This window comes from Penicillium oxalicum, chromosome IV (assembly GCF_001723175.1).
Source record: "Penicillium oxalicum strain HP7-1 chromosome IV, whole genome shotgun sequence".
NCBI lineage: Eukaryota > Fungi > Ascomycota > Eurotiomycetes > Eurotiales > Aspergillaceae > Penicillium > Penicillium oxalicum.
In genome coordinates, this window is record NC_064653.1 from 1,220,548 (window position 1) to 1,240,364 (window position 19,817).

Consider the following 19,817-nt stretch of genomic DNA (forward strand, 5'->3'; position numbering starts at 1 on the left):
GGGTATGATTTCGAAATTAGCTATGACTATTTTTTTCTATCCCCAAGTCTGGGCAATTGAAGTCGCGAATGTAAAATCAACATGACAAGACCCCAAACAGCCGCAGAAAAGAAAGTGAAACGTAAGGCTGCAGCATATGCTTGGATCACTGTGGACTCATTAGCAATCCCTTTCAAGGCAGAACGGAGAAGATGGGTGTAAACCGCTTCCTTACCTTCTTGTTGATGAAGTGAATCCAGCTCAGCAATGGCACGGATGGATTTGCGCACAAGACCGATGACATGAGCCTTCTCGGGGCCGGTCACTTTGAATTGTAGCTGCCAGTTCAAAGTGTTTTGGAGAATCCAGCTGCTCACCGAGACGCCCATGACAGAACCCAAATTACGCGCCAATCCCAGGGTGGTGGTTGTGACTGCCTGCTCATCCTGTGCGCTCGTCGATAGAATTGAAACCATCAAGCTTGGAAAGGCAAAACCTTGACCAAGACTGGATAGTGATACGCAAATCATGGCAAGCGTATCTGGCGTGTCGACACCCATCACAGCAGCGGCACAACCACCAATAACCATGCTAATGCCCCCGACAATAATGGTTGGCTTCATGCGCCTCAGCCGAGTGATCAAAAAGCCCGTCCCCACGCTGGAAACCGTCACGGCAACCGACGCGGCTACAAGACGAAGTCCAGAGTCCGTGGGACTAGCAAGCTTAACGACTTGAAAATACAGAGGGGCGTTGAACATCATCGTGTTTACCGAAACTGCTCCGAAGAAGTTTCCGAAGATGATGCTGGCTCGAGGATCTTGCGTCAGCAGTTCCACGGGGAGCACTGCCAATGTGACATGGCGCTCGTATCGCACAAGGATGATAGTCAAGACCAGGGCCGAGAGAAGGGAGCAAATCACCACCGGGTGGCTCCAGGGAAAAACATTACCACCCAAGTTCAAGCCCATGATCAAGGCGGTCACGGCCAAGACGAGAAATGCAGACCCGGTCAGGTCCACGTTCCGAATCACTTGTCTCAGGGTCATGCGCTCAGAGCCGACCAGCTTGATGCCAAGTTCTGCAGGGACGGTGATCGCCGCGAGAATAAAGTAGACAAAAATGAAGGGTAATTGAATGAGGAAGGCGTTCCTCCAGCCAATGGAGTCACATAAAAACCCACCAAAGGCCAGTCCGGTGCAACTTCCGATGCCCAGGCAGAAATTGAGGTATGACTGGTAGATCCCTCGATACTCAAGGCGCACAAGATCGCTGGAGATGACTTGACCCATGGACATGACTCCGCCAGCACCCATTCCGCAAAGAGCCCGAGCCGCGATGAAGCTACCGATACTTTGTGCGAGACCGCACCACGCCGTAGTCACGAAGAAGACGAAGATGGAAAATAGGTACACCGGTTTCCGCCCCAGAGCATCTGAGGTGCGTCCAAAGAGGGGCATGAGTGCCGTAGAGGTCAGAAGAAATCCAGTCGACAGCCAAGAGGCTGAATTGGCCGCATGAAAGTACGAGGTAATCACAGGGTGACTCGACGCCATTAGGGTGGAATCGAAGAACCCGATGATATAGCCCAGCATGATGCCCGAGAAGATGGCCCAAAACTGTGACGGTGACACATCGATGAATCGATTGCCATACGTGGACTCATTTGGAGATGTCGATGGTAACGAATGGTAAGAGGAATGGCTTTTCCTTCTCAGACTCGCAGATAGAATTCGTTCTAGGCCAGGCTCGATGTCCAAGCTTGGTGCGGATGAAGCTTGAGTGAGAACAGGGAAGAGAATCTCGTCTTCAATCACGGATTGTGACGAGCCCACTCCCGCGCTATCTCGTGGTTCTTCGGTGGCAGCCTGGTAGTCCACATGGCGAAACCTGGGAGGATCCCTTAAGAGCGGAGTCTCCTCATGTTCTGTCGAAGGGTAGTTCGACATCGCCAGGTCAATTCCACCGCCACAGGGCCAGTGTGGATTTGCACTTTGTCAAAAGTCAGCTATGCCAGTTGATCGGGAGATACGCCCAAGAAATCAAAATTCTATTGAAGAACCGGCCTTTGTTCACCAAACCTCGGCCTCGAGCAAGTAAAAAAAAAGGTTCTGATGTGAGCGGAAAAATCGACACGATCGCAGGATGACTCTACCCATGTAAGCGTGCCAAGGGTGGAGATGCCGTCCTCCTCACCAGCGCCACCTCAATCTACCTATTTCGGCTTCTCCACCATAACAAGCAGATGATTGTGCAAGCAAGCCTGGTAATAGATCTGAGTCCAATATCGCGGTGATAATGCCTACCAATTACCGTGCTCAATACCCTTTGATATGTCTAAATGTGAAGGCTACAGGTTGGTCAATGATCCTGCTGTATATTGCGTGAGTCCTCGCGCTGCTCCAGTCGTGATTGTTAGACTACCCATGGCCCCAATCATCAATTGATTGCGGCACCAAACATCCATTCAGACCTATGAATTATAGGCTTGCAGTTCTCTTAAAGCTAGGGCAGGATGGAGAGGTATTGATAGATCAGGCTCCAGTCTTGACACACTGAAGGGCAATACTTAGTAGCTTCCAGTCTGACATGGAATGCGTGCATACTGCAGAGTGTTCCACTTGTGGTCCACGCCCAGTTACAAGACGATGCACTGATCGCGGCGTGATTCTAAGGTATAAATTCTGAATCTCAGATTCACTCGCACGCGCCGAAATTCAATCCTCCCTACGAGTGTGTATTGCAACGCAAAGAGAGTGGCCTGGGTTCAGTGTGATAGGATCGGTCCGCAAACCGATCATCGGTCGACCACCTTTTTGGTGGGACACAAGATTGGATTCATGTATTCATCACAGCAACAAGCAGTGCTTGCGCATACAGCAAGTATCATCTATCAAAGCCACCAATGAAGTCTAAGCTAAAAACAATGCAATCCTCTCCTTCGCCGTGAATGCGTGTCATAAGCTCGTCGGAAGAGTGCACCAGGCACGTCCTCCCATGCATGTGTAAGTCAAAACGCCCCTCTCCCCAACCCACTCGGAGCCATAATTTTTTTTCATGCGCAGGTATAGCAACCAAAACAAGACCGCCCATATGTCGGATGGATCGATGCGAACGTGGCGCGAACGCCATTATAATATAAACAGTTGATCGCTGGAGACAGGGGGGTGTTAATCCAAGAATGCGAGAGTGAGCAAAAATGGAGATGAGAATGACCCGGAAATGAACCCAAGAGGCATCTCAGGCCGAACGAGCCTTGGACAGACGACTGCTTCTTCGAAGACCCTTCGGGTTGTTCTCTGAAGGCCGCTCCGATTGCTCCTGAGGTGGATCAGAAGTTGTGCTCTCACGAAGTGGCGTGCCTTTGATCTTCTCGGACTTCTCGGTTTTCTCGGCCTTCTCGCTCTCACCGTTCATGTGCAGGTTGAGGGCCAAGACCTCATTCTGGTCGTCGCGGAATGAGATGCCCACCCCCAGGGTAAGATTGGACACCATCCGCTTTCTAGGTCGACCATGTCGAATCGCGGAGGTATGGTCGTCTGAGTCGTCGCTATCATCCGCTGAGCGCTTGCTGCCAGTACTGACAGGGGACGATTCTCTTGAAGCCTGTAGGCAAGGCTTGAAGTTGGGCGCTGGAAGTGCCGGTTTTTCCGGCAAGGCGCTGTCCTTTTCCCCCAGCAGAGCAGCAAAGGCTCGGTCGATGTCACCTCGACATTTCTGCAGCATGTCTACAATGGTGTCACGATCATATCGACCTCCAAGCCCATCCTGAATAGACTGAATATCCCAAGGAGGAAAGACATCGACAGCGAGATCAGCATTTGGTGACTGGCCCTCAACGGAAGGGTCAGTGGTGGCAACCGAAGTGATGCCTTGGTCATTCTCGGGCTCTAGTGACAATGGGGTGTTCGGCAGAGACACCTGCTTGTCATCGCTTGTTTCTCCTTTTGTGTCAGAGCATTCGAGGTCTGACACTGGTGGCTTGGAGTCATCAGACTGGGAGCACGGCGGAGTGGGAGCCTGGAGTAGTTGTTTTGCCATGAGCCCCCTGTGTGTACCATCCACTGGCCTCACTGATGAGTAGTGTTTGAAATCCTACATGAATCAGTACAGGGCATAAAGTGAGAGAGAAATGACCTGAGCTTACGTGAAATGCTACATGAACCACATCCCTGGATTCATCACAAGAAGCATTCACATCTCTGAAGGCTTGGACACCGCTCATCGTGTAGACATTGATATCTACACGGTACACTTGACAAAAGGCTTGAAGGTGCTCGGAGCTTCCCCACTCGCCATTTTTACGCGTCGACGCGATCATGTCCATGAAGCGTCGTTCCTTGTCCTCGGTCGATGGGGCGGTCGAATGAGCAGACCGAGTCGCGTATGCCGAGACGGCGGCTCTCCTGGGACGCCGACGCTCACCCCCTTCAGCCACCACAAATTGCATGAAATACGTCTTGTTCCCAGCCATGTGGTCGGCAAGTTGGTGGCGGATCTCATCGCCATGGAGGAAATTGCCAAAGAGTTGATCGGAAAGTGAGTAATAGAGACAGTTTCCTAGGAGAAGACGCGTCAGATTTGGTTATAAGCGCTTCATTGCACGGGTCTCAGAACAGGGAAGAAGGTTCAGATCAAATTATTGAACCGATTTTTTGAGATCTATCTTACCATCGCCTTCAGTTGGTACAGCGAAGAGACCGCGTTCTTTCAAACACGGCATCTCTAAACAAGCGTGATCAACTTGTTTTCTATGACGCATGGTGTCGTGGTGTGTCCGCTGATCCAGCAGCGGGGGTTTGGCACTTTGTTGAAGGGGTTGAGAGTCTAAGAAACGCGGGGGGTCGGGGGTGGAGTCGAGTTCGTGGTGATGTTGTTCGTGGCCCGTTAGTATAGGCACGATTCTGCCACCGTGGGTGAGTGTAGACATGATGAAAGAAGGACCCCTTCTCGGGTTGAGGTCGTCATTTAAAAATTGATTATCCGTGAGTACCTGAACCATGCAAGACTAATCTAGGCCAAAGCTGGGAAGGCCGAAACTGAAGGAGGAATAGGCAAACAACCAGCCCGCAGAGTAGACGAGCCCTGCGGGTGTGATGGGAATTTAGAAAAAAGAATCGGGGCCGCTGTCCCAAGACGAGAGCCGAGTCCGAAGCGGTGAATAGCTGCCTTCGCGGTGATTGGGCCGCACGTGAGGACTTGCCTTAACTATGACATCGGTGACCTGGGCGGCAGCTCAGGGACGTAGAGAGATTTCTTCTTGCTCTCAATTGCACACAGACTCTCGGATAAGGTCTAAAAATGAAATTTAGGCATAGTACATATATAATTGTACACATCTAGTCCTGAAGACTATCAAAACATCAACTGGCTGTAAGGTTTTGATCAGTCGAAGATGTGATTAGTAGATTCCTTTTTTCCAAGGGATGCAACGGGTGGACCCCAAGATGGATACCGCGGGACAATACGGAGAAGAATCTTTCATAAGATCAGCAGGATCGATCGGACCTCCCTGTGCATCTAGAGTAACATGGATATAGTATGATGTGTGACTAAGTGAACTCAACTGTCATTTACTACACAAAAAGCGTAACGACGATAGCGTTTTGGATTATTTTAGGTGTTTCCGCTATGTTGGAGCATAAATATAGCTCTGTGTGCCTATTGCCGTAGATACCTTAAGCCATCGCTTATTTACGAGCAGCTTGATGTACTTCACAGGCTAGGCTGTAAGCGTGGGTCCAGATGAATCCAGTTTTGATCCCAGCCCCCTTCAAAATCTCCTCGTAGAAAGCACGAGCCTATAGTACCTTGCGGACATGGCAGCACAATAAGAATTTAGTTTGACTATTTTAGTAGAAATTCAGTGAGGTGGCTCATATCGTGGTTTCATTTCCACTTTCTAGCATTAAAATCAATGATCTTCCAGAGTTCGATCACCGAGTACTGGCACGGTGATATCTATATTATTTATACATGATTTCTGTAGTCTTGATCATAAGTCTTAGATCGGTATAGTAATCTTGTAGGTAAGGGTCCTTGAATGGTTTATTTTAGAGATTTTACTGCGAGCACCTACCTACCAGGTATACAATTCTATATAAGATGTTTATACGTATATGAGGTTCTGTAGACAGGGACGTCGGTAATGCATTCTACCAGACATGGGTCGGCAGATAACGAGGGGTATATTCCACCTAGCCGCAGCAAGGTTTTTTTTTGCCAGTGTCCAGCCCGGAACGTCTGCATTGCCCCAACGGGCATACATCCATAGTAGTAGTGCATTTGATGTGGGTACATGCACCGTTCTTGATGTTGCACATACACGAGCCATGCAGGTACTACTGATGTTCAAGTTCCCTCTCGCCAACCCTCAATAAAACTCACCCAGTCTCGACATCCTGTCCTGTTAATGGGTGGAGTTAGAAGCTAGCACCTATTAGTCGAACAGATAGAAGATCCATCGTGGTATAAATAGGTAGTCACGAGGTCCTCGTGGAAACCTCGTACATAAGAGAAGCCATGATCAGAATTTCAACCAATACCTAGAGATCAGCTGTGTGAAGCGTGTGCACTATTCTTGCAAGGAAGAGGTTTCTGAGTAAACTGGGCAAACTTGCATGGAATGAATACATGGGTATGTCTCAGGATAAGTCCAATTCTACTTTTTTTAGATACTCTGGAGGTAGTACACTTCCCGAACATGTCCCAGGCTGATAGATCAAGGTTCCGTTGGGGCCATTTAAGACTCTCATTCTTATTTCATGTCCGATTTACAAGAGTACCTTTGAGAGTAGCGTAGCTTGACATGAATCAAGGTGTCACTACCACAAGAATTTCAATTTGAGTTTAGTAATTTGAAACGACCCCGATTTTCTCTATCTCCATTATCAAATCAGATTGGAGTGGATAAGGGCGGTTATCACTTCTCCTCACCCCGCTCCGCTCTCTGGGAGGCATGCGGAGGATGGAACCCGCGCCGGAGGCGCACAGCACTTGTTCCGGAGTCCGACGCTTCACGCCCGCTGACTCATTTGAAGTCTCTCCCAAATCATCTTCGGAGGGTTGTGTGCTATATATGTACAAGCCCATTTTCCAAGTGATTTGAAAAGCCCTGAATTTCCTTTTCCCAAACAAAATGCCTAACCGAATCGTGGTGCTTGGGTACGTTGGCGTCTATGGTGCCACAACGGCATTGGGCAGGATAGTCCAGGAGATTGCTCATGATGCTAATATACTCTCAGTGCTGGTGTCTCGGGCCTGACGACGGCATACTTGCTGTCCCAGGACCCCAACAATGAGATCACAGTTCTGGCCAAGCATATGCCTGGAGACTATGATATTGAATACGCCTCCCCATGGGCAGGGGCCAACTACCTGCCGTAAGTTTTGCATGAAGGGTTGATCCGTATCTGGGGATTCGATTGAAATAATTTTCTCCACAGCGTTGGTAAAGAAGGAAGCAATCACCATGCCTGGGAACGAGATACCTGGCCCGCATTGAAAGAGATAACCGAGAAATACCCCGAAGCTGGCATTCATTTTCAGGGTTTGTTAGCTCAATTTCACCCGGCGATGGCACAGTCTCACAGTTTTATTAGATGCTATCATTTACAATCGTAAGAAGGACCAGGAAACAGCGACTGGTCAATGGTTTGCAGAGCTGGTGCAGCCAAATCCTTGGTACAAGGATGTGGTGCCTGATGTATGTTGTGTCAAGCAGCCCCCGGTATTCGGCTTTTCGGCTTTCGCTGACCAAAATGCAGTTTCGAAACATTCCCCAGAGTGAATTGAGGCCTGAAATGGACAATGGTCAACGGTTTACATCGGTGTGTATCAACACAGCTGTTTACCTGCCTTGGCTGGTGGGCCAGTGCACCAAGAACGGCACGGTGTTCAAGCGCGCCGTTTTCGAACACATTGCCGACGCAGCAAATGCTCATCACTCGGGCCGAAAGGCTGATGTGATTGTTAATTGCACTGGTCTCTCCTCCAAGTTTCTCGGAGGAGTCCGCGACGAGAAACTTCTCCCCGCTCGGGGCCAAATTGTGGTTGTGCGGAATGATCCAGGCCCCATGATCGGCCTCTCGGGAACAGACGACGGAGAAGACGAAGCTCTATACATGATGACACGCGCCGTAGGTGAGTTGACGACACTCGAATGAATCAGGGTGACCATGAGCTCACGATGAATAGGCGGAGGTACCATCCTTGGTGGCTCGTATCAGAAGCATAACTGGGATGCCCTCCCTGATGCTAATCTCGCCAACCGGATCATGAAGCGCGCGATCGATATTGCACCTCAATTAGTGAAAGAGGGCCAGGGAATTGAAGGTCTTGACATCATCCGTCATGGTGTTGGTCTCCGACCTTTGAGAGAGGGTGGCCCGCGCGTCGAAAAGGACGAGGTTGCCGGAATCAAGGTGGTACACAACTATGGACATGGTGGTTTCGGATACCAGGCCTCATTTGGATGCGCTCAAAGTGCAGTGGCCCTCGTGGAAGAAGTCACGGGAAAGAAACCCCGAGCTAAGCTGTGATGGTCATGTCACCGAAGTGGAGTGTGAGAGGAGACACCGCACTGGTTTGGAACCAAGGTCTTCCGGCAGAGCCCAGTCATTGTAGGTTAACCTGGCCCGATCTGCCTTGGGTAGATGCCAGTATTACGTTCCTGTAGGTTAGAAATTAATTCCAGTCACCCGGCACGTTTTTAGATCAAAGGATCTCAAATCATGACGTCAAAGTGATTTTTGGAGCGAAGCTTCCGCATCCAGTTTAACTAGATAAGAGCCAAGATGATCTGACCATCTATCTTTCTCTCCCTTGACACCAAGATCAAACCTCTCAAAGATATTGTGCAAGTTAGCGGCACTTTTCAAAGAAATGTCTGCGGACCTGCAACAGAAATTCACCGAAGAGGTGGAGAGAGTCGCTGACGTTTACGGTCGCCTTCCGCTGTCTCACGCACCTATTGACGACACAATGCGATTCAAAGCAGATCCGAGCACGGTTCTAGCAATGGTGATTGATGCCCTGATAAAATCGAGACCCATATCGCACCACCTCGCAGAATCTACTGTAGCTGGACTGATCGAGGATGACTATCATGACATCGACAGGCTTCTGGGAACCACATGGGAGGAACGGACGAACCGACTGAAAGTACTTGGATACAATCGGTATCGTGAACAGTGTGCCACTAATCTGGGTGCACTTTGTGACCTTGTCCTGGAAAAATACGGTAAAAGATCCCATCTTACCTTCTCATGCAGAATGGCACTGATTCAGGGGGATTAATAGATGGTGATCTCAATAACTTACTCGAGGAGGCTCATGAAGATCGCGAGGAAGTCAAGGCTCTTATCAAAGAGATCAAAGGAATTGGAGATCTGGGAGCCGAGCTATTCCTGGACAACGTGCAAAGCATTTGGCCATCCATGGCCCCCTTTGTTGATACACGAAGTCTTCATACGGCACAGGAGATCGGACTGGGAAGTAATGTGAGCGCCATATACGCACAGCTTGAGCAGGATCCTATCAGGATGAGTAAGTTCGTGAATGGGTTGTCGAATATTCGGTTGGAGCACAAGCAGCACGAAATTGAAGAAATGTGAGGGTATCGGCTGAGGGACACAAAGAAGCGTTGAACGTGTCCTTCAGCTTCGATCAAGGGCTGTTGAGCCCTCGTGTTCTAGCAGTACAGTAATCGTTCAACCTGTATTAACATTGGGGGGAGAGTCTTTTCCACCAGGTGACAAGTCGACGTATTTGCGTAGACTGGAGGTTACGCCGCGGGTGCCCGGGTAACAACCTAGGCAGAGACACTGCCAACCGGACAGAGCATCAAGTCCTAACTAAGTACATTGATCTTACGCCGATTGACTACAATTGATTAGCTGATACAACCCCCGCGCGAAACGTCGTTCAGGCGGTCGATTTCGACGCAAACCCTTGTGACCTGGCGGCCCGTCCTACGCTGGCCCTTCTTAAAGGTTCTTCACTCGACAGCTAGTCTCTCTGTCTCGAAAGCTCCACTATCCATATAAGTGCTTCAAGACCTCAGGTGTTCAAGTATTGACGCACTAGGCGGCACCTTCTACTAGCCCGGACCACCGTTCATGGCACACGCGAGGTCTCGGGTTATGATAGGCTCGAGCAACAACAGACTCATGTTGAGCCCTGCGCCCGCCTGGACGGTGCTGATTCAACCATTCGTGGCTTGGCAGACCCGCTCGGGCCGCTTGCGACAGCGACGTAAGCTACCCAGCTTCCACTCTTGTGCTCCTCGATCGTCATTCTCTTCATCCATCTCCTCCTGAACCTACGATTGAAGCCAAATTAGCGCAAGTCCTTCATTCGAACTACGCGACATCTTCTACCCCGTGAGTCAGCCTACCCGATCCTCGGTACTGACACCTGTCACGGAGAGCTGCGGAGGCCAGCCTCCTGGCAGTCGTCATTCCCTTTGTCCCAGTCCTGAAGCCAGCCTCAATTTGTGGCTTCGCAATTTTAATGATGAGCCCAAACCGAAAGAGAGCACTGTGCTTCACCAGGCTCTGGGCGGACAGAGCATCCTGAAGCCAATCAGAATATTCATCCGTTATCTTTTTAATTACTGAGTCTTCTAACATTGGTATGGCTGCCTAGACAGAAAGTGTCACCGATACAAGTCGATTGATCTCCCATTGTCAATACCCACCTGATTCTTCCGACACCTTACCGAGAGACTTATTATCAAAATGGATTTTTCCAACATCTTGTACGTTCAAGCGCTGGTTGCGATCTTCCGGATCGGCCAAGTGTCACCCAACGCGCGCACCACGATCGCAAGCTAAATATTGTTTCCAGCCGGCTCGTCAACATCGCGGTGGGCGTGATCATGGTTCTGGGGGGTATCAGCCAGTTTTTCCCCCCTTCCATGAGCTCCATCGTCGTCGGTATCTACGTGATTGTCTTTGGTCTGGGTAAGTTGGTCCATGGGTGGCTCTCTTCGACCTCTTTCCTCTGTGATTCAGCCACTGATGATGCTCGACAGTTGTCGCCGGTTTGGAATTCTTGCCTAATGTGCCCGACTACGCCTACCGCTATGCCTCGTTCTTGTTCTCGTTCCTTGGCCGTGGTGTCTGTAAGTCTATGGTCCCTATACCGCGCGATTGCTCGGTTAAACTTCGTTTGGATCTTATTCTTCAAAGCGGCGACTGACATCCCCAGTCTACATCTTCGTCGGCTGTCTGCTGCTGCATGACCACGTCCTTCGCGAAATCGCCGCTTCGATTGTTGGAATAATTGGTGTCGGCTACCTCGTACTGGAATTCATTCCCTCCATTGAGCCCCCATCCAACATGCGCGAATCCGACCAGGGCTGGGGAGCCGAGCAGGTCTAAATGGCCCATCTCTTCACTGAGCCGAAACAGTTCGAACGTGATCCCGGTGTTGTCGCCCTCTTTCAAAGGCGAGCCATCGACTGGCGCGTGAGAGTTTGGGCGATTTGAGACTAATGATGTGATGCGGGAGACCTTATCGCTTACAAATTTCTACATTTCGCCAACCCGAGAACTCGCGCCTTGAATTCTCTTGGGACGTGACGGTCAGTGGGAAGTCGTCAAGCGATGAGGGTGATAAAGCCAGGTGGATTCGGGAGGTTGCCGGCCTCCATAGTCTCGGGGTGCCTCAATTGACGCCATATAACTGGAGCAGCAGGGTCACTGGACCGGCTTCCTTATGTTGCGTGATGGCTATTACGCATTTGATGCAAAGGGATGGTCTCGTACGATACGTGAAGCTATACATTGTCATTGCTGGCAATCGGTCTTTTGCCTTTTCTTGTCTTTTTTTTTTCTTTTTCTTTTTTTTGTTTTCTCTCTCTCTCTCTCTTGTTTTTGTCTGGATGAAGCCTCCTCAAGCACCGACGGTGTGGTTGTTACGAGTACTTATGAATATTTGTTTCAAGTCCGCATCTGTTCTTTTTCTTCTTGAATCGGTGATATCCTCTGGTGGCCCGAGGGACGGCGCTTAGACACTCTACTGTACAACCAATGTCACCTGCACCTTTCGATTGGACCTGGACCTACCCACGCATAGAGATAGGAACTAGAGAAATTGAGGTGTTACCTATGCTCCTCAGTCAATCTTGGGTAGTAAGCAAGAAGAGTTAGAAGTTTTTCCAAGCCCAGTACTCGTGGTTAGTCAGGGATACGTAAATTACTAATCGACTCTTAGGATCAGTACTACCCTGTAGGCATGCACGGAGCTACAGTACATATGTAATGAAGTCCAGTCGGACGGTCTGCCGCAAGTGCTCACCAAAGAGGCAAATGGATCCCTTTTGCTCTGTTACTCTGTTACTCTGCAAGGCCTTGCTTGGTATGGACCTCGAAGTCATGAGTGACTGGCAAAGTTTTCCATATATCGTCTCATATCATTTTCCTACCTCATAATCCAGGTAGATAGCAACGGCTCTCGAAGGTATACACGGTGAAATCCTGCCAACACACGCATCCATGGGTAATGATTTCGGTCTGTGCTGTACATATTTCGTAGCTTGTACTGCTCGAGTAAGGGCTACACAGGGGTTACCCGTTCCGGAGTTGCCATGCGGCGTACTCCGAGGGGCGCACCGTACTCGGAAGCCGGAACATTCTTCTTGCGGGTGACATTCCTGAAAGTCCTTAGAGGCTCGAGCGGACGTTCAGGGTCCAGTACTTTGGGTGTCTTGCAAGCGCAGCACAGGTCCGTCCACTTTGTTACGTTCACAGGGCTGCCGCTCCTGCCCAGTCTCTCCATGGCGGGAGTATATAGGTCTTGTTGAGTACACTTCATTACCCAATCAAATGAGGTTTATCCTGAGGCGTTGATCCTGGGTAGTTTGAGTTTACAAGTGGTAAAGCACATATCTCATTTGTAGCATCCTCTGTCTGCTCACAGTGAAGGGAAGGGATGAAGAATAGTACTGACTCAGCTACAGAGGGTAGAATAACATCCCGCTCACTACAGGAGTGAGCTATTTTGTGTCGCTGGATACGATGTGTAATCCCATAGTCAATTGTACTGAGCCACACTACTGATCACTTGAACACTGTTTGTCCATGCTCCTGTCCTACGGTCTGTTCGGCTGGACGATGACCCTGACTAACGCCCGATGAGATCAGCCGTGCCTGGTTGGGACGTGGGAGAAACGAAGTTTTCGTCGTTGCCACCAACAAGAGGCGAGAGATTGCTGCTGACAGACCGTCCGTCGATGATCTGAGCCAATGACGAGCGCGATAATTCTGCTTGCCTCATTGCCAGCTCCACCGCTGTGTTCACTGGGAAGGTCACTCCCGTCTGATTCGGTGCCCCTAAACATCATCGGTCTGGCCAGGTGGATCCGGTGCAATCTTTTTTTTTTCCCTTTTTCTTTTGTGATCTGGGGCAGTTTGCGAATGTGGTGGTGGTAGAACAGTGGTCAAGGAGGGAAGAAGTCCTAGTTGGAACGAGTCAGAACTCAATCACTGAACTCGGATGAGACGATACCCCTATTCTCGAATGACGAACGTCAATAGCTGAAGAATCTCAAGGCCAAGCGACTGGACAAAAGTTCCACAGTGGGTTTCCCTGTACCCAAGTGTTACCTCCTAACGCCGGAAGACCATTCAATCAGACCCGGGCGCGGGACCCAGACCAAGAGATTAGATGAGATAGCGATCCTCGGCATTGCGATTAGACTGACAGACCCGGATCCTGTAGATTGATAGCCCTCGACGATCCTTCTCTTCAACGTCCACCGTCCTGCCTCCTGCGTCTCAGTGTCTCGGTGTCTCAGTGTCCAGCTGTTTGCGCCTTCTCCCCTCTCATTTTTTGGGTTCCGCCAGAGATTGATAATCAGTGGCCTCATCCGTCCAGTCCGGGAATCCTGCCACTCATTATTGGATGATCTCCGTGGCCTGATCATTGCCGCATCAGATAACACACGGTAAGTGCACGTCTCTTGCACAGGGGAACCAGTTGATCGCTGGCTCTCTCCAATCCTGCACATTATTGCGCATTGTGCAGCGGTGCGCTGTATCGTGTGCCGTGTACCGTCTACCCTGCAGTATCCGTATCCTTTTGCCCATTCCTTCCTGACCTTTGTCTTTGGATGTTGCCTTGGCGTCAAAAGTCCCTTCTCTCCCCCCTCGTCGTGCACATTCATTCCTATTCATCGGTGACCAGACACGCCATTCGATCCGTGTCTAGCCTGTCCGCCGATCTACTGGGATTCGGATCGTACTTTTCTATCTTCCCTCCAATTCCTGTCCATTCATCCTCGTCGCTGGCTTGCTGTTTCCCCCCCTCTCTCTTTCTCTTGGTGCCTCTCCAACGTGCGATTATTTTTATTATCTTCCACTTTGCAGAGTGGGCTTGGATCGGAGTCTGGCTCTCTTCGACCGTGTCAGTTCGTGCATTCTGCTCCACGGGGACGGTGCTGGACTCTTGCATGGTCAGCGCCAATCGAGATTGTCTGCCGCGTTCTACCAAGCCTTCCTTCCGCTATACTCATCACCTGACCCTTTCTCACCGTTCGCCATAGCCTCTCGCTTTGATACCCTGTGCAGCAACAGCTTACCTCGAGCCGGTCTGGATCTACTCGACATCCTGTATTGCTCCCCCTTCCCCCCGCTATTACCTTCAACATTCGCCTCCCGTCGCCGCAGCGGTGCTCATACTCCGCCTTTCACCCTATCGGACTTGGTGCCTTGGATCACTGCCCGAGTGAAATTGCTCCATCCTCTATACCTGCCCCGACCTCCGTGGATCGCGAAAGTCAGGAAGACGTGACCGACCATTTGGAATAATTCGGGCCCTGTTGTGTCCATTGGTGATACGCGAAATTCGGCTTTCGACCGTGGTGCGACAGTACCTTTCCTCGACCACAGGCAGTCACATCCACATCTTGCTACGGACGACCCGTGCTGGAACCGGTTCCCTCTTGTCGTTCTTGGAGAGGGAAAATTAAACGACCCCAGGTGCCGCATTACTGGGGTTCTGCCAAATCGGGCCGCCACTGTTGGTCTCACATCTGTCGTGCACCCTCTCGGCGTGGGTCTTTCGCTGACTGCTGTTCTTCGACCGAAGGACGAGTGTCTTGCGTGAGCGCCACATTACAAATGGAAGCAGTCCGTTCATTGCCCCTGGGGCATGGTGCATCTTCGGCCCATCCGTCCGCGGAAGACCTAGATGCAGCGCGGCAATTAATCTCATCCGCGCAGGCGGGTCGCGAACACATGGCACAGTATGGAAATCGTCCTGGGATTCATGTGTCGGGGACGCCTCCGCCTCATGGCCACAGTCAACCCTCTGCACCCGGTCAATTGAGCGACCATCATGCACATGGTCACCGGGAACCACACGCCTCTCCCAAAGCCCAGAAGGATACATCGTTTTTGGGTCATTCCTGCAGGTAAGCATGTCGAGACTGGGGAGGTCAGCTAAGGCGAAGACCGGGGCCATGGGACTAATTCCGTTTCTCAACAGCAATTGCGGAACACAACACACGCCTCTCTGGCGTCGGTCACCAACCGGTGCCATGATTTGCAACGCCTGTGGCCTCTACCTCAAAGCGCGCAATGTCGCTCGCCCAACGAAACGAAATCGCATGCAATCTGGCACCGATACTGAAAACTCCACCACCCCCGTCGCGCTTCGTCCCGCAGTGACCGATGTGTCAGAAGGGGGCTGCAAGGGTTCATGTCCCGGCGGGGGCAGCTGTAATGGTACCGGTGGTGCAGAAGGCTGTGATGGCTGCCCGGCATACAACAATCGAATTTACAAGGCCGCTCACCGTGGTCCTGCACCGGTCAGTCAGGGTTCTCTGGGTCGTTCCCCCGCGCATGATCAAGAACCCACGTCGGCTCCTCACGACAATGACGGCGCCACGAAACCGCCGTCAACAGATGGAAGCCCTACTCTGGTGGCATGCCAAAATTGCGGGACTACCGTGACCCCCCTCTGGCGTCGGGATGAGCAAGGGCACCCCATCTGCAATGCTTGTGGTATGTATCCTCTTTGCTCTGCAATCTCCAGCTCTGAAACCTTTACGTCTCAATTCCCGCCCGGATTGTGGAATCTGTCAGACCGACTAACAGAGTAATCTAGGCCTCTACTATAAACTTCACGGATGCTATCGACCAACAACCATGAAAAAGTCCATCATCAAGCGTCGTAAACGCGTGGTGCCTGCCCTGCGAGATCAGTCTCCTACCGCCACGACTCACTCGTCGAACGGCTCCTCGGCCTCCCCCGAGGCGTCTCCCGCGGCGTTGGCCCATGATCATCATCGATACATGAGTAATGAGCCAATTGACGGGCCCCGCCAGCTGCCATTTGCGCCGCCTCCTGTGGACTTCACCGGCTACCATATCACCTCGACCCCCTTGCTTCCTACCGCGCTGCCCAAGCTCCTTCACCCGGAGCGCCTGGGTCCCTCGCCAGTTTCCCTTCACGATCGCCGCTCCGCCTCCCCCAATTCTCTGCCTCGGAAACGAACTCTAGCTGAGTCGAGCACTGAAAGCGTTTCGGTCCCTCCGACTTTGGAATCGGGGTCCAATCAGCTCCCGCCTATCATGACTTCGGTCAACCCCTCACCTCCCGGTCGCCTCAGCTCCATTTCCTCCATCCTCAATCAAGCCGAGCCGCGTAGTGACTCTCCTTTGGGCAGACCCCAGCCCTACCAACCCCCTCTGCAACCTTCGGCGTTTCGATCTCAACCTCCTCATGCGACGCAGCCGCCGCCTCCGGCTCCCAGTACCTCACCTTTCCCGGACCCCGCTGCGGAACGTCGTGCTCAGTTAGAACGGGAAGCGGAACAAATGCGTGAAGCCCTGCGTGCCAAAGAACGTGAGCTTGCTGCCATGGGTCGCTGATGGCTCTTGACCCGCAGTACCTCTTTTCCCAATCCCGCCCATGATCCATCAGTCCGAGAATGAGTCTGGGTTGTTATGACCGTCCCGAGAGCGTTTCTTACCGAAGAACATTCTATCTTACCTGAATCTTCTCTTTCTTCCCATTCATTTTTTTCTCCATTTCATTTTGCTCTGTCATTTTTCTGCTATTTTTCTACTTGGGGTTTGGCGGGGGGAGCTACGAATTTTCACAGCCTTGCTCATGCGGCGCCCAAAGAGGAAAAGAGCGCACCATCGCGGATGATACCATAAACTGATTACTACCTGTCCGGCTGGATGATTGTCATTCTGTCTCGAGTCTAGCCCTGTTTCTCTGCTATCCTTAATTGGTCTGCGAAAAGTTCTGCCTCTATCAGGATGAACTGTACTCTACAATTAATTGGCTTTGTACTCAATTGCGTCTAGTACTATAAATGTAGAATCTCTCATTCCAGCCCTCTTCAGTCATCACTTCCAAAATCTAACCAGCCCAGAACACCTCTTATGTAGGTCCTCCATGAAGCATCCGGACAGTTAACCAACCAACTTGTCCGTATCAGCGGTACTTTGCGACTCAGTCCCAGGGACAAGACTATCGGGTTGATCAGCAAATGTCACTGTCGGGCTTTGAGAACCACTCGAGCTGCAGGGAATCTTCCGTGGCGTGTCAGAGTCCACCAAGCCGACGGGAGATGTGCCAGATATAAGGAATCCTCGTCACTGAGGTTTGTTCTAGCCACGAATACTAATGTTGTGACCTAGTTGCACGAGGCTTTGCTCTGCATTTCAGCTGCTGAGTGTTTTCATCATCTATATCGCCTATTTAGGGATCTCGGAGGCCCTCCCAAGCTTCAAAATAGACCCTGATTCCATCGCAGGAGGGTGGAATTTGACTCCCTACGCGTCACGTACCAAAATACCTAGTCAGAATGTAAAAAAATAAAAGGTTCGAGACGTAGTATGTATGTATAATGTATGCATCTAATCCTGTCAACATTCCCGATACCGACACTCACTCATCCCTCAGCAACGGTCCGACCTTGAACGGTGTAACAGGACCGAATTCCATCGCCGACGGCATCTCATCCGGCGTCCAATGCAAAATCCCATATCTCAACCAGTGCGCATACGTATACGGCACATCATCCGATCCCTCATGTTTCCTCCACAGCGATCCCAGTGTATCTCCCAGAATCGTCAAGATCAATCCATGCGCCAACTTGAACGCAAAGCTCCTCCTCAAGCAAGCCTCGACAATCTCTCGCGCCTGCTGCTGATCCGCCGACTCCGGTTCGTTCTCCCCAGGCAGCGAGAGCGACATCAGTTCAAAGGCGCGCGGGCCATTCCACGCCGTCATCTCGTTGATCAGTTGCGATCCGACCATGTAATCGATGGCGTAGATGCATTTGGCCGCGTACGCGGGCCCATTCCACTGCTCTTCTTCGTCGACCAGACCCATGACAAGCGAGATGACCTGGCCCTGGGTGATATAGTCGGTTAAGATGTGACTGGCTTCGTCCTTGGTATATGTTTTCCCATCCTTTTCGAAACCCTTGGGTGATTCGAGAATCGGCACCCCCTTTAACAGTGGGGACTTGCACATTCCCTCGGTAGAAGTCTTATTCTCCCACAGTTTCAAAAACAACCGATGACACCGGTCGAAGAAGGCGGTATTGCGCCGCGCACAGAGAAAGTAATTCGTCAATCCCAGATTCTCAAAGCGGAACGAAATCACCTCCTTGGACGAGGTCGGATTAGCCACCGTCTCTGTCCACAATCGATCCAGATCCCCGATCATCAAGAGCCCGACGTCGGCGTAGACTCCGCCGTGTTGGACGAGTAAGGGAAACCGGACCAGGTCCGAGGTATGTTGAGCAATGTGGTGACCGCCGATGGTTCCATCGATAAACGCCCGCGGGAAGACAGCGGGGTCGTTGACGTCGAGGAAATTGGCGACGTTGAGGGGGGAGTTGGGACATCGATCGAGGACGCGGATGGCCCAGCCACGTTCGGAGAAGCGGCGATACCAGGCGCGGACGTTGCGCTTGGTGTACGGGTGCATGGTCTCGTAGCCCGAGTGCCAGAAGAACCAAATGTTTTTCTCATCTTTGACGGGGGTGGAAGTGGTCAGATCCCGGTCGATCTGGGCATCTGGACGGGTGTCGAGCTGGTCGAGGGGGATTTGGTGAACTCCGTGAGGGAGTGAATAGGGATAAGAATCCATGGGAGAGGGAGAGGAGGTTGATGAATTGAGGTCAGAATCCAGCATATGATGTTCAGAATAAGAGATGTAAAGGGATGTGTGCCAGGAAAATATGCTGTCTAATGCAGCCTTTTCGGTCGACCAAAGAGACTCTAGTAGTAGCACTGTAGCACGACAATACTTGAGGCTAGTTTGGGTCTATTTGCGTGGTCGAGCTCAGGCCGTGGTGGCTGATCGACGATTTATAGAGAATCCTGTCAAGTAGAGCTAAAATTTGGCAAGCATCAGTATGAAATATGCTATCTCTTCAGTGATGGATGAATCTGACCAAGATCTACCTCGGTCAAATAAAGCTGCTCCTGTTCATGCACACAGCATCCAATCAGCTTGAAGAAAAAAAAATCTCTCGACCAGCCACACGTCGCCGACGGAATCTGAGTCAGAATGAGTGAAAATGATTGTGGTGTCCCACTTAAGCTTCAACGATCGGAACGGGGGAGTGGAGAACCTCAAACAGATGCACGCGCTGCACTTTTGCGGAGTCCACTCGGTGGGAAAAGGGGGGAGACTTGGTACCCGAAGTTGATCGCGTTCTGTTTTTTCTTTCTTTTTAGCGTTTCTGCTCAAACTTCAAAGGAGCACTTTCTGCTAATCTCTGGCTTTTGTGTGAGTCTCTCTCTCTCTAGGTTGATTTTAGTGGGGTGCGATTATCATAAATTGGCGTGTTCTACGAGAAC

At 51.0% G+C, this 19,817-nt stretch overlaps 9 protein-coding genes across 9 annotated transcripts; 4 read left to right on the top strand and 5 right to left on the bottom strand.

The window, feature by feature from the left end:
* Positions 1-26: 26 nt before the first annotated feature.
* POX_d05208 (uncharacterized protein) lies at positions 27-1,928 on the bottom strand (the record flags this gene model as incomplete). Its single annotated transcript, XM_050114057.1, has 2 exons — positions 27-148; positions 215-1,928. The coding sequence occupies 2 exons, from the start codon at positions 1,926-1,928 to the stop codon at positions 27-29; spliced, it is 1,836 nt and encodes a 611-aa protein (XP_049969008.1).
* A 1,291-nt stretch (positions 1,929-3,219) lies between these two features.
* Positions 3,220-4,909, bottom strand: POX_d05209 (uncharacterized protein; the record flags this gene model as incomplete). The annotated part of the gene is made up of 3 exons (XM_050114058.1): positions 3,220-4,074; positions 4,127-4,539; positions 4,651-4,909. 3 exons carry the CDS (start codon positions 4,907-4,909, stop codon positions 3,220-3,222), a joined length of 1,527 nt encoding a protein of 508 aa, XP_049969009.1.
* Positions 4,910-7,117: 2,208 nt separating this feature from the next.
* POX_d05210 (D-amino-acid oxidase) lies at positions 7,118-8,519 on the top strand (the record flags this gene model as incomplete). The annotated part of the gene is made up of 6 exons (XM_050114059.1): positions 7,118-7,143; positions 7,224-7,361; positions 7,425-7,528; positions 7,581-7,684; positions 7,746-8,121; positions 8,176-8,519. 6 exons carry the CDS (start codon positions 7,118-7,120, stop codon positions 8,517-8,519), a joined length of 1,092 nt encoding a protein of 363 aa, XP_049969010.1.
* A 343-nt stretch (positions 8,520-8,862) lies between these two features.
* Positions 8,863-9,593, top strand: POX_d05211 (uncharacterized protein; the record flags this gene model as incomplete). Its single annotated transcript, XM_050114060.1, has 2 exons — positions 8,863-9,220; positions 9,280-9,593. 2 exons carry the CDS (start codon positions 8,863-8,865, stop codon positions 9,591-9,593), a joined length of 672 nt encoding a protein of 223 aa, XP_049969011.1.
* A 1,125-nt stretch (positions 9,594-10,718) lies between these two features.
* On the top strand, positions 10,719-11,363 carry POX_d05212 (uncharacterized protein; the record flags this gene model as incomplete). Its single annotated transcript, XM_050114061.1, has 4 exons — positions 10,719-10,738; positions 10,828-10,943; positions 11,015-11,104; positions 11,191-11,363. 4 exons carry the CDS (start codon positions 10,719-10,721, stop codon positions 11,361-11,363), a joined length of 399 nt encoding a protein of 132 aa, XP_049969012.1.
* Positions 11,364-12,540: 1,177 nt separating this feature from the next.
* POX_d05213 (uncharacterized protein) lies at positions 12,541-12,762 on the bottom strand (the record flags this gene model as incomplete). The annotated part of the gene is made up of 1 exon (XM_050114062.1): positions 12,541-12,762. One exon carries the CDS (start codon positions 12,760-12,762, stop codon positions 12,541-12,543), a length of 222 nt encoding a protein of 73 aa, XP_049969013.1.
* Positions 12,763-13,585: 823 nt separating this feature from the next.
* Positions 13,586-13,993, bottom strand: POX_d05214 (uncharacterized protein; the record flags this gene model as incomplete). The annotated part of the gene is made up of 1 exon (XM_050114063.1): positions 13,586-13,993. The coding sequence occupies one exon, from the start codon at positions 13,991-13,993 to the stop codon at positions 13,586-13,588; it is 408 nt and encodes a 135-aa protein (XP_049969014.1).
* Positions 13,994-15,104: 1,111 nt separating this feature from the next.
* POX_d05215 (GATA factor SREP) lies at positions 15,105-16,859 on the top strand (the record flags this gene model as incomplete). The annotated part of the gene is made up of 3 exons (XM_050114064.1): positions 15,105-15,397; positions 15,472-15,989; positions 16,093-16,859. 3 exons carry the CDS (start codon positions 15,105-15,107, stop codon positions 16,857-16,859), a joined length of 1,578 nt encoding a protein of 525 aa, XP_049969015.1.
* Positions 16,860-17,889: 1,030 nt separating this feature from the next.
* Positions 17,890-19,101, bottom strand: POX_d05216 (uncharacterized protein; the record flags this gene model as incomplete). The annotated part of the gene is made up of 1 exon (XM_050114065.1): positions 17,890-19,101. One exon carries the CDS (start codon positions 19,099-19,101, stop codon positions 17,890-17,892), a length of 1,212 nt encoding a protein of 403 aa, XP_049969016.1.
* Between the last annotated feature and the right edge of the window lie 716 nt (positions 19,102-19,817).